The 12913-nt window shown below is 56.4% G+C and overlaps 3 protein-coding genes across 6 annotated transcripts in view; 2 read left to right on the top strand and 1 right to left on the bottom strand.

Annotated features, from left to right (window-relative positions):
- Positions 1-2480, bottom strand: part of trappc1 (trafficking protein particle complex subunit 1) — a 3221-nt gene extending 741 nt beyond the window's left edge. For 3 of the 4 annotated variants that reach the window (XM_080521898.1, XM_080521897.1, XM_080521896.1), the window contains exons 1-4: positions 2295-2480; positions 1418-1516; positions 916-986; position 1 (exon numbers count right to left, since the gene is read on the bottom strand). The exon at position 1 is cut by the window's left edge and continues 138 nt beyond it. In XM_080521898.1, coding sequence (XP_080378024.1) covers position 1; positions 916-986; positions 1418-1516 — 171 coding nt within the window. In that variant the 5' untranslated portion in view covers positions 2295-2480. The remainder of the gene's footprint in view (positions 2-915; positions 987-1417; positions 1517-2294) is intronic. The other variant, XM_080521899.1, reaches the window with a different exon arrangement.
- Positions 2481-2559: 79 nt separating this feature from the next.
- Positions 2560-5473, top strand: psmb6 (proteasome 20S subunit beta 6). The gene is made up of 7 exons (XM_080521895.1): positions 2560-2705; positions 3290-3357; positions 3431-3496; positions 3602-3667; positions 3739-3868; positions 5048-5192; positions 5281-5473. The coding sequence occupies exons 1-7, from the start codon at positions 2619-2621 to the stop codon at positions 5406-5408; spliced, it is 690 nt and encodes a 229-aa protein (XP_080378021.1). The 5' UTR covers positions 2560-2618; the 3' UTR covers positions 5409-5473.
- Positions 5474-6744: 1271 nt separating this feature from the next.
- On the top strand, positions 6745-12791 carry ephb4b (eph receptor B4b; the record flags this gene model as incomplete). Its single annotated transcript, XM_080521894.1, has 7 exons — positions 6745-6788; positions 7082-7173; positions 7360-7608; positions 7694-7764; positions 9323-9465; positions 12192-12549; positions 12629-12791. Coding segments are annotated over 7 exons (1120 nt in total), but the record flags the coding sequence as incomplete, so codon positions are not given.
- Between the last annotated feature and the right edge of the window lie 122 nt (positions 12792-12913).

A 12913-nucleotide genomic window follows, 5' to 3' on the forward strand; every position in this document is an offset into this window, starting at 1 on the left:
CCTGGAGGACCTGCTCAGGAACCTTCTGGACTCTGGAGGACCTGGACTATGGGGGACTATGGAGGACTGTGGAGGACTATGGAGGACCTGGACTGTGGAGGACTGTGGGGGACCTGGACTATGGAGGACTGTGGGGGACCTGGACTGTGGAGGACTGTGGGGGACCTGGACTATGGAGGACTGTGGAGGACTATGGAGGACCTGGACTGTGGAGGACTGTGGGGGACTATGGAGGACCTGGACTATGGAAGACTGTGGGGGACTATGGAGGACTGTGGGGGACCTGGACTATGGAGGACTGTGGGGGACTATGGAGGACTGTGGGGACCTGGACTATGGAGGACTGTGGAGGACCTCGACTATGGGGGACTGTGGAGGACCTGGACTATGGAGGACTGTGGAGGACCTGAACTATGGAGGACAGTGGGGGACTATGGAGGACTATGGAGGACAGTGGGGGACTATGGAGGACAGTGGGGGACTGTGGAGGACCTGGACTATGGAGGACTATGGAGGACAGTGGGGGACTATGGAGGACAGTGGGGGACTATGGAGGACTGTGGAGGACCTGGACTATGGAGGACTATGGAGGACAGTGGGGGACTATGGAGGACAGTGGGGGACTGTGGAGGACCTGGACTATGGAGGACAGTGGGGGACTATGGAGGACTGTGGAGGACCTGGACTATGGAGGACAGTGGGGGACTATGGAGGACAGTGGGGGACTATGGAGGACTGTGGAGGACCTGGACTATGGAGGACAGTGGGGGACTATGGAGGACAGTGGGGGACTGTGGAGGACCTGGACTATGGAGGACTATGGAGGACAGTGGGGGACTATGGAGGACTGTGGAGGACCTGGACTATGGAGGACAGTGGGGGACTATAGAGGACTGTGGGGGGACAGAAGGATACATGTCCAGAGGAGACATCTTGGAGACGAAGGAGCGGATGGAGAACAACATCCCGTACATCAGCTTGAACTCCTGCAGACACAGAGAGACAACATTCATTGTTTACTGTTGTTGTTTACTGTTGACTGTTGTTGTTTACAGTTGACTGTTGTTGTTGGCTGTTTACTGTTGTTGTTTACTGTTGACTGTTGGCTGTTTACTGTTGTTGTTTACTGTTGACTGCTGTTGTTTACTGTTGATGTTTACTGTTGACTGTTGTTGTTTACTGTTGTTGTTTGCTGTTTACTGTTGGCTGCTGTTGTTTACTGTTGATGTTTACTGTTGATGTTTACTGTTGACTGTTGTTGTTTACTGTTGACTGTTGTTGTTGACTGTTGTTGTTTACTGTTGACTGTTGTTGTTTACTGTTGTTGTTTGCTGTTTACTGTTGGCTGCTGTTGTTTACTGTTGATGTTTACTGTTTACTGTTGGCTGTTGTTGTTTACTGTTTACTGTTTACTGGCCTCGTCCTTGGAGATCCCCGCCTGCTTCTTCCGGTTCCACTCATTGTAGAACAAACAGTTTCCATTACGGTCAAAGATGTACAAGTTATGGATGGTCATCTGAAACACACACACACACACACACACACACACACACACACACACACACACACACACACACACACACACACACACACACACACACACACACACACACACACACCTTTTGTACAATATCAATCAGAAATCGTAATATAAATATGACCATGGACACAAAAAGCTACTTTCCGCAAAACATTTGCATTTATTTGATTTATTTGATTTACAACCGTCTGACGGAACGAGACCATCGAACCAGGACCGACCAGAACAAGGACCGACCAGAACCAGGACCGACCAGAACCGATCAGGACCGACCAGAACCGATCAGGACCGATCAGAACCGACCAGGACCGACCAGGACCAGGACCAGGACCAGAACCGATCAGGACCAGGACCAGGACCGATCAGAACCGATCAGGACCGATCAGGACCGATCAGAACCGATCAGGACCGACCAGGACCAGGACCAGGACCAGAACCGATCAGGACCAGGACCAGGACCGATCAGAACCGATCAGGACCGATCAGGACCGACCAGAACCGATCAGAACCGACCAGGACCAGGACCAGGACCGACCAGAACCGATCAGCCGTCGGTCCAACAGCCTTGACGTGTTGCTTTGTGTGAAACGTCGCACTAAATGCGACGTTTCTGAAGCAGTCTGGTTGACGGAGGACGCGACGGGAAACGGAGCCAATTATCGCGTCAAAGGTGTTTTTTAAAGAACGTTCCAGAGTGACGAGCAGAGCGGAGACGTTAAACCAACCCAGTGGAAACAATCACACACAAACTCACCTTTTACTGACAACTCAGCCCAATGTAGGAGTTTTAAAAGCGCGCAGTGTTTACCTCTGCTTCCGGCTTTCTGCAGGGCTGTCCGCCGATATGCCGGAGTAGAACTCCCGGATATTCTCTGCAGAAGACAATAGTGATTTATTCTTTAATCAAATGAATATTTGACTATCGAAGGTCGTGTGCATGTCGAGCCGCTGGGCTTCGTCAGCAGCCGTACAACCGGCGGAGGGCAGGACGCGGAGCCGCGGCGACTCGTTCACAGTGAAGTCCAGTGTTTCTGATCAGGCAGCTCGGGTCCCGCGAGTCTGAGGCGAAGAAGACAACATGGCGGCAGCAGCGATGCAGCGCTACAACCTTTCTTCTTTCAACGACCTGGTTCCGGACTGGACCGGCCAGGAAGTCAGCACCGGGGTGAGTGCGGGGCCGTGCGGAGCCGGACCGGACCGGACCGGACCGAGCGGGGCCGGCTGAGGCTCCTGTGGACCGCCTTAAATCTCATTCGGCGACGCTCCGTCCCTCAATGAGACAGCAGTTCTGCTAAGGCTAGCTGCGGTTAGCACCGGCTCGGAGGCATTTAGTCAGTTTATTACCAACGTTGTTGTTGTTGTTGGATGTTGTTGTTGTTGGCCCGGCCCAGGTCCCAACCGACCTGGGCCGGGCCCGGGATCAAAGTGTGAAACACTGAACAGACTCTCCTGTTCTCTGTGATGAAGCGCCGCTAACGAGCTAGTTATGTAGTTCCATTATCGGACACGTATGGACCTGGCAGCTCCGTGGAGGGAAGCTGTCCGATGTTTAACTCTGCCTTTAGTGAGAGCTTAGCGATGGAGAGCCGCAGCGCCACACTGCACCCATTATCGGACAGCCTGGTTGTTCTCATGCGTAATAAACACGAACCCAGTTCCTCCTTCGGGGAACCCCGACTTGAAGGAACACTAATATCGTTGTCTTCCGGCGGAATACACCTTTTGTCTGTAACCTCCCCCCCCCCCCAGACCACCATCATGGCGGTGGAGTACGATGGAGGAGTGGTGATCGGAGCAGATTCCCGCACGACAACCGGGTGAGCGGCTGGAGGACGACCACCGTGACTCAGCAGAAAACTCCGTCTAACCCGTTCACCGTGTGTCCCTTAGGGCCTACATCGCCAACAGGGTGACGGACAAACTGACTCCAATCCACGAGCGGATCTTCTGCTGCAGGTCAGACTGGACCTGTGACGTCATCAGCATTTTCTACATGTGGGGTTGTGACTAACTCCCCCCCCCTCCTACCCCCCACCCCCCTCCCCTCCTACCCCCCCCCAGGTCTGGGTCAGCGGCTGACACCCAGGCCATCGCTGACGTGGTGGCCTACCAGCTGGGGTTCCACAGGTCAGTCCCCCCTCAGTGTCTCAGGTTCTGTCAGCCTGAGTGTGAAGTGACCTTAAGCTCCGCCCCCTCAGCATCGAGCTGGACGAGCCGCCATTGGTGGAGACGGCGGCCCACCTGTTTAAAGCTAGCTGCTACCGCTACAGGGAGGAGCTGACCGCCGGCATCCTGGTGGCAGGCTGGGACCGCCGCAAGGGGGGACAGGTGAGGGACAGGGACACACCTCTGGACAGGGACACACCTCTGGACTGGGACACACACCTCTGGACTGGGACACACACCTCTGGACTGGGACACACACACCTGGACAGGGACACACACACCTGGACTGGGACACACACACCTGGACAGGGACACACACACATCTGGACAGGGACACACACCTCTGGACAGGGACACACACACATCTGGACTGGGACACACACCTCTGGACAGGGACACACACACATACACAGGGACACACACACATACACAGGGACACACACACCTGGACAGGGACACACACATCTGGACAGGGACACACACCTCTGGACAGGGACACACACACATACACAGGGACACACACCTGGACAGGGACACACACACATACACAGGGACACACACCTGGACAGGGACACACACACAGGGACACACACACCTGGACAGGGACACACATCTGGACAGGGACACACCCCTGGACAGGGACACACACCTGGACAGGGACACACACCTGGACAGGGACACACCCCTGGACAGGGACACACATCTGGACAGGGACACACACCTGGACAGGGACACACCCCTGGACAGGGACACACCCCTGGACAGGGACACACACCCCTGGACAGGGACACACACCTCTGGACAGGGACACACACCTGGACAGGGACACACCCCTGGACAGGGACACACACCCCTGGACAGGGACACACACCTCTGGACAGGGACACACACCTGGACAGGGACACACCCCTGGACAGGGACACACACCTCTGGACAGGGACACACACACATACACAGGGACACACACACATACACAGGGACACACCCCTGGACAGGGACACACACCTGGACAGGGACACACCTGGACAGGGACACACCTGGACCCCTGGTGAGCCGGTCCAGGTCTCTGGATCCTGGTCAACAGTCACACTAACCAGGTTGTTGAGTCACCAGTCAGTTTCCCTCCCACATGAAGGGGGCGGAGCTTACAGCATGTGACCAATCACTGAACCTGAACTTACCTGGATTAAACTCTGTGTGTGTGTGTGTGTGTGTGTGTGTGTGTGTGTGTGTGTGTGTGTGTGTGTGTGTGTGTGTGTGTGTGTGTGTGTGTGTGTGTGTGTGTGTGTGTGTGTGTGTGTGTGTGTGTGTGTGTGTGTGTGTGTGTGTGTGTGTGTGCAGGTGTACTGCGTGCCCATTGGAGGGATGCTGGTGAGGCAGCCGGTGTCGGTGGGCGGCTCCGGCAGCACCTACATCTACGGCTTCATGGACTCCAACTACAAACCCGGCCTGAGCAAAGAGCGGTGTCTGGAGCTGACGGCTGAAGGTAGGCTGCCGCAAGGCATGCTGGGAGGTGGAGTCCGCCCCCCCCCCCCCCGCCGATGAAGCTCACCCATTGGCCGTCTGTCCCACAGCGCTGTCCCTGGCCATGGAGAGGGACGGGTCCAGCGGGGGCGTGGTCAGACTGGCCACCATCTCTGAGACGGGGGTGGAGCGACGGGTCATCCTGGGGAACCAGCTGCCCCGGTTCTCCACCCACTGACCCCCCGTTCTCCACCTTCCCTTCTGTCAATCCTGTTCTCTCAATAAAGTTTGTTCACCTTTGAATCGTCTGCTTGTCTCACTGGAACCCAGAGAGGTGGAGGAGGGTGGAGGAGGGTGGGAGGTGAGAGGGTGGAGGAGGGTGGGAGGTGAGAGGGTGGTGGTGGGAGGTGAGAGGGTGGAGGAGGGTGGGAGGTGAGAGGGTGGTGGAGGGTTGGAGGTGAGAGGGTGGAGGAGGGAGGTGAGAGGGTGGAGGAGGGTGGGAGGTGAGAGGGTGGTGGAGGGTGGGAGGTGAGAAGGTGGAGGAGGGTGGGAGGTGGTGGTGGGAGGTGAGAGGGTGGAGGAGGGTGGGAGGTGAGGGTGGAGGAGGGTGGGAGGTGAGAGGGTGGTGGTGGAGGAAGGGGGGTGAGAGGGTGGAGGGAGGTGAGAGGGTGGAGGGAGGGTGGTGGTGGGAGGAGAGGGGGTGGAGTGAGATGGGTTGGTGGTGGAGGGGGTGGGAGGTGAGAGGGTGGAGGAGGGTGGTGGTGGAGGGGAGGGGGTGCGAGGTGAGGGGATGGTGGTGGAGGGGGTGGGAGGTGAGAGGGTGGAGGAGGGTGGTGGTGGAGGGGAGGGGGTGGGAGGTGAGGGGATGGTGGTGGAGGGGGTGGGAGGTGAGAGGGTGGAGGAGGGTGGAGGGGAGGGGATGGTGGTGGAGGGGGTGGGAGGTGAGAGGGTGGAGGAGGGTGGTGGAGGGGGTGGGAGGTGAGAGGGTGGGAGGTGAGAGGGTGGGAGGTGAGAGGGTGGTGGTGGAGGAAGGGGGGTGAGAGGGTGGAGGGAGGGTGGGAGGTGAGAGGGTGGAGGAGGGTGTGAGGTGAGAGGGTGGTGGTGGAGGAAGGGGGGTGAGAGGGTGGAGGGAGGGTGGAGTGAGATGGGTTGGTGGTGGAGCAGCAGGTTGGAGAAAGATATAGAGATACAAATATACATATATATATATAGAGAGAGAGAGGGATCAATAGTGATGGAAAGCGAGAGAGAGAAAGAGAGAGAGAGAAAGAGAGAGAGAGAAAGAAAGAGAGAGAGTCCCTGACAACTTCATCTTTCCTCAAATCTCAGTTTTTCTTTAAAATTCACTTTTACTTTTAACTTTGTGTTTTAAAAAGTTTGTTTTCTTTTAGTTTAATTTTAAACATTTACTACCTTTTTCTCTCTGTGTGTGTGTGTGTGTGTGTGTGTGTGTGTGTGTGTGTGTGTGTGTGTGTCCCCTAACCCTCCTCCTCATTATACTTTAACACTTTGTTGTTTTGATGTTTTATATATTTGTTGTTTATTCTTTGTCTGCAGAACAGGACGACACGGACATGCGCAGTTGGACCTACATTCCTCAACAGCTTGTCAATCATGTGTAAGCCCCGCCCCCAGGGACCGACAGACTGATGAGCCAATCAGAGCTGAAGAGGGCGGAGTCATTACAGCAGGAGGGGGGGTTTCGTTACCGGTGGGCGGGGCCTTCGTTTCGGTGGGCGGGGCTTCAAAGTTTGAGCTTTTGTCTGAAACTTTGTTGAAAGTTTGAAGAAAACAAACCGGAGGAGTGTGTGTGTGTGTGTGTGTGTGTGTGTGTGTGTGTGTTTACACCCGCGTGGCGGTTTGTTTGTTTGTTTACTCATGTTCCGGGGCCCCTCCCCCACCGTCCTGCAGGATCACCGACCCTTCCCTGCTCTCCAGGCCGCCGCTCCGAGCGCTGCAGGCGGCCTGCGAGGCAGCCGCGCCCCGCCGAGGAGGACCGGAGGGTGAGGGGGTGAGGGGGTGAGGCAGGGGGTGAGGGGGTGAGGCAGGGGGTGAGGCAGGGGGTGAGGGGGTGAGGCAGGGGGTGAGGGGGTGAGGCAGGGGGTGAGGCAGGGGGTGAGGCAGGGGGTGAGGGGGTGAGGCAGGGGGTGAGGCAGGGGCTGAGGGGGTGAGGGGGTGAGGGGCGCCAGGACCTGGAATCTTCTCCTCTCGGATTAAAACCTGGAAAGTTTCTCCTCATGAGGCGCGCGACCGGCCGAGAGCGCGCCCAGGTGACGTCACCGATCAGCAGTCGATAGCCGCGATCGGGGGCTGCATGGAGGCCCGCGGCGGCCCGAGGGCCCCCCGGGGCCCCGGGACCTCCTCCTGCTCCTGCCGCGGGCTCCTCCTCCTCCTCCTCCTCCTCCTCCCGCTGCTGCGCTGCTCCCGAGCTGATGAAGGTGAGGAACCATGACTGGTCCTGTAGAACCTTGTAGAAGGTCTTAGAACCTTGTGGAGGTTCCTGTCTGACCCTGGTTCTCTCAGAGGTTCTGATGAACACTAAGCTGGAGACGTCGGACCTTCGATGGACCAGCTACCCAGCTGAAGACCCGCAGGTAAACTCTGGTTCCCCCTCTGGTTCCCCCTCTGGTTCCTCCTCTGGTTCCCCCTCTGGTTCCCCCTCTGGTTCCACCTCTGGTTCCTCCTCTGGTTCCTCCTCTGGTTCCCCCTGACCTCCTCTGGTTCCTCCTCTGGTTCCCCCTCTGGTTCCTCCTGACCTCCTCTGGTTCCTCCTCTGGTTCCTCCTCTGGTTCCCCCTCTGGTTCCTCCTGACCTCCTCTGGTTCCCCCTCTGGTTCCTCCTCTGGTTCCCCCTCTGGTTCCTCCTGACCTCCTCTGGTTCCTCCTCTGGTTCCCCCTCTGGTTCCTCCTGACCTCCTCTGGTTCCCCCTCTGGTTCCTCCTCTGGTTCCCCCTCTGGTTCCTCCTGACCTCCTCTGGTTCCCCCTCTGGTTCCTCCTCTGGTTCCCCCTCTGGTTCCTCCTCTGGTTCCTCCTCTGGTTCCCCCTGACCTCCTGTGGTTCCCCCTCTGGTTCCCCCTGACCTCCTCTGGTTCCCCCTCTGGTTCCTCCTCTGGTTCCTCCTCTGGTTCCTCCTGACCTCCTCTGGTTCCTCCTCTGGTTCCTCCTCTGGTTCCCCCTCTGGTTCCTCCTCTGGTTCCCCCTCTGGTTCCTCCTGACCTCCTCTGGTTCCCCCTCTGGTTCCCCCTCTGGTTCCTCCTCTGGTTCCTCCTCTGGTTCCCCCTCTGGTTCCTCCTCTGGTTCCTCCTCTGGTTCCCCCTGACCTCCTCTGGTTCCTCCTCTGGTTCCCCCTCTGGTTCCCCCTCTGGTTCCTCCTCTGGTTCCCCCTCTGGTTCCCCCTCTGGTTCCACCTCTGGTTCCTCCTCTGGTTCCTCCTCTGGTTCCCCCTGACCTCCTCTGGTTCCTCCTCTGGTTCCCCCTCTGGTTCCTCCTGACCTCCTCTGGTTCCTCCTCTGGTTCCTCCTCTGGTTCCCCCTCTGGTTCCTCCTGACCTCCTCTGGTTCCCCCTCTGGTTCCTCCTCTGGTTCCCCCTCTGGTTCCTCCTGACCTCCTCTGGTTCCTCCTCTGGTTCCTCCTCTGGTTCCCCCTCTGGTTCCTCCTGACCTCCTCTGGTTCCCCCTCTGGTTCCTCCTCTGGTTCCCCCTCTGGTTCCTCCTGACCTCCTCTGGTTCCCCCTCTGGTTCCTCCTCTGGTTCCCCCTCTGGTTCCTCCTCTGGTTCCTCCTCTGGTTCCCCCTGACCTCCTGTGGTTCCCCCTCTGGTTCCCCCTGACCTCCTCTGGTTCCCCCTCTGGTTCCTCCTCTGGTTCCTCCTCTGGTTCCTCCTGACCTCCTCTGGTTCCTCCTCTGGTTCCTCCTCTGGTTCCCCCTCTGGTTCCTCCTCTGGTTCCCCCTCTGGTTCCTCCTGACCTCCTCTGGTTCCCCCTCTGGTTCCCCCTCTGGTTCCTCCTCTGGTTCCCCCTCTGGTTCCCCCTCTGGTTCCTCCTCTGGTTCCTCCTCTGGTTCCCCCTGACCTCCTCTGGTTCCTCCTCTGGTTCCTCCTCTGGTTCCCCCTGACCCCCCCGGTTCCCCCTGACCCCCCCGGTTCCTGGTTCCAGTGGGACCAGGTGAGCGGTGTGGACGAGGAGATGACCAGCGTCAGGACCTATGAGATCTGCACCCCCAACAGTCCCTCGTCCTTCTGGCTGACCAGCAGGTGGTTCCCCCGCCGGGGGGGCAGCAGCCTGTACCTGGAGATCCAGTGAGCATCCAACCTCCCCTGCACCATCCAACCTCCCCTGCACCATCCTGCACCATCCAACCTCCCCTGCACCATCCTGCACCATCCAACCTCCCCTGCACCATCCTGCACCATCCAACCTCCCCTGCACCATCCTGCACCATCCTGCACCATCCTGCACCATCCAACCTCCCCTGCACCATCCTGCACCATCCAACACCATCCTGCACCATCCAACCTCCCCTGCACCATCCTGCACCATCCAACACCATCCTGCACCATCCAACCTCCCCTGCACCATCCTGCACCATCCAACCTCCCCTGCACCATCCTGCACCATCCAACACCATCCTGCACCATCCAACCTCCCCTGCACCATCCAACACCATCCTGCACCATCCAACACCATCCAACCTCCCCTGCACCATCCAACACCATCCTGCACCATCCAACCTCCCCTGCACCATCCAACACCATCCTGCACCATCCAACCTCCCCTGCACCATCCAACCTCCCCTGCACCATCCTGCACCATCCTGCACCATCCAACACCATCCTGCACCATCCAACCTCCCCTGCACCATCCAACCTCCCCTGCACCATCCTGCACCATCCAACACCATCCAACACCATCCTGCACCATCCAACCTCCCCTGCACCATCCAACCTCCCCTGCACCATCCTGCACCATCCTGTACCATCCAACACCATCCTGCACCATCCAACCTCCCCTGCACCATCCAACCTCCCCTGCACCATCCTGCACCATCCAACACCATCCAACACCATCCTGCACCATCCAACCTCCCCTGCACCATCCAACCTCCCCTGCACCATCCTGCACCATCCAACACCATCCTGCACCATCCAACCTCCCCTGCACCATCCAACCTCCCCTGCACCATCCTGCACCATCCTGCACCATCCAACACCATCCTGCACTATCCAACCTCCCCTGCACCATCCAACCTCCCCTGCACCATCCTGCACCATCCTGCACCATCCAACACCATCCAACCTCCCCTGCACCATCCAACACCATCCTGCACCATCCAACACCATCCAACCTCCCCTGCACCATCCTGCACCATCCAACACCATCCAACCTCCCCTGCACCATCCAACACCATCCTGCACCATCCAACCTCGCCCTGCACCATCCTGCACCATCCAACACCATCCAACCTCGCCCTGCACCATCCAACACCATCCAACCTCCCCTGCACCATCCTGCACCATCCAACACCATCCTGCACCATCCAACCTCGCCCTGCACCATCCAACACCATCCAACCTCGCCCTGCACCATCCAACACCATCCAACCTCCCCTGCACCATCCTGCACCATCCAACACCATCCTGCACCATCCAACCTCGCCCTGCACCATCCAACACCATCCAACCTCGCCCTGCACCATCCAACACCATCCAACCTGCATCCCAGCAGCAGTCACCACTACTTCCCTCGCTTCAACATGACATCATCACTTCAACATGACATCACTTCAACATGACATCATCACTTCAACATGACATCATCACTTCAACATGACATCATCATTTCAACATGACATCATCACTTCAACATGACATCATCATTTCAACATGACATCATCACTTCAACATGACATCATCATTTCAACATGACAACATCACTTCAACATGACATCATCATTTCAACATGACAACATCACTTCAACATGACATCATCATTTCAACATGACAACATCACTTCAACATGACATCATCATTTCAACATGACATCACTTCAACATGACATCATCACTTCAACATGACATCATCACTTCAACATGACATCATCATTTCAACATGACATCATCACTTCAACATGACATCATCACTTCAACATGACATCATCATTTCAACATGACAACATCACTTCAACATGACATCATCACTTCAACATGACATCATCATTTCAACATGACATCATCACTTCAACATGACATCATCATTTCAACATGACATCATCATTTCAACATGACATCATCACTTCAACATGACATCATCATTTCAACATGACATCATCATTTCAACATGACAACATCACTTCAACATGACATCATCACTTCACATGACATCATCATTTCAACATGACATCATCACTTCAACATGACATCATCATTTCAACATGACAACATCACTTCAACATGACATCATCATTTCAACATGACAACATCACTTCAACATGACATCATCATTTCAACATGACATCACTTCAACATGACATCATCACTTCAACATGACATCATCACTTCAACATGACATCATCATTTCAACATGACATCATCACTTCAACATGACATCATCACTTCAACATGACATCATCACTTCAACATGACATCATCATTTCAACATGACATCATCACTTCAACATGACATCATCATTTCAACATGACATCATCATTTCAACATGACATCATCACTTCAACATGACATCATCACTTCAACATGACATCATCACTTCAACATGACATCATCATTTCAACATGACATCATCACTTCAACATGACATCATCATTTCAACATGACATCATCACTTCAACATGACATCATCACTTCAACATGACATCATCACTTCAACATTTCATTTGGTGTTTATTTGTTGACCTTGATATTGACCTTGTTACTTTGAAGTAGTGGTTTTACTTTGAAGTAGTGGTTTTACTTTGAAGTAGTGGTTCTCCACAAAGGAGCAGAACCTCAGAACCTCCCCTGTTCTGCAGGTTCTCCATGATGGAGTGTTCCGGGCTGAACCAGCGCCACTGTAAGGAAACCTTCACGGTGTACTACCACGAGGCGGCGGCGGCGGCCGAGGCCCCGCCCCCCCCGCCGGAGGGCCCGTACACCAAGGTGTCCACGGTGGCGGCGGAGCACCTGCGGCGGCGCGGCGGCGAGCGGCGCTCCAACGTCAAGCTGCTGCGGCTGGAGGCGCGGCGGGGGGCGGGGCTTCACCTGGCCTTCCAGAGCCAGGGCGCCTGCATGGCGCTGCTCGCCGTGCGCGTCTTCTACAGGAAGTGCCCGCCGCTGCGCCGCGCCTTCGCCGCCTTCCCCGAGACCGTGCCGCACGCCCTGGTGGAGCAGGTAGCGCCCGTCGCCATGGCAACCGTCACCACTACAACCACACCCGGCTCTGACCTGTGTGTGTGTGTGTGTGTGTCAGGCTCAGGGCGTGTGTGTAGAGAACGCCATGACTCCGCCTGGCGAGCAGTCCCAGCCTCCCAGCATGCTTTGCGGTGAGGACGGTCAGTGGGTGGGGCTTCCGTCGTCAAGCTGCGCCTGTCGCCCCGGATACGAGGCGGGGGGGAGCGACGTGCGCTGTGGAGGTGAGTGTGTGTGTGTGTGTGTGAGAGAGAGAGAGATGAAAGTGTCGGCACACGTTTTGGTTTGCAGTCACTTCCTGTCATTGTGTGTGAGGTCAGAGGTCAGAGGTCAGAGGTCAGACGGG

Source organism: Blennius ocellaris (assembly GCF_963422515.1).
Source record: "Blennius ocellaris genome assembly, contig: SCAFFOLD_402, whole genome shotgun sequence".
NCBI classification, from domain to species: domain Eukaryota; kingdom Metazoa; phylum Chordata; class Actinopteri; order Blenniiformes; family Blenniidae; genus Blennius; species Blennius ocellaris.

Bases quoted from the DNA above. Each gene is read 5' to 3' on its own strand.
- psmb6 (XM_080521895.1), top strand. From the start codon at position 2,619: ATGGCGGCAGCAGCGATGCAGCGCTACAACCTTTCTTCTTTCAACGAC. The intron at 2,706-3,289 runs GTGAGTGCGGGG...CCCCCCCCCCAG, and splicing joins GCCAGGAAGTCAGCACCGGG to ACCACCATCATGGCGGTGGA. The intron at 5,193-5,280 runs GTAGGCTGCCGC...TCTGTCCCACAG, and splicing joins TCTGGAGCTGACGGCTGAAG to CGCTGTCCCTGGCCATGGAG.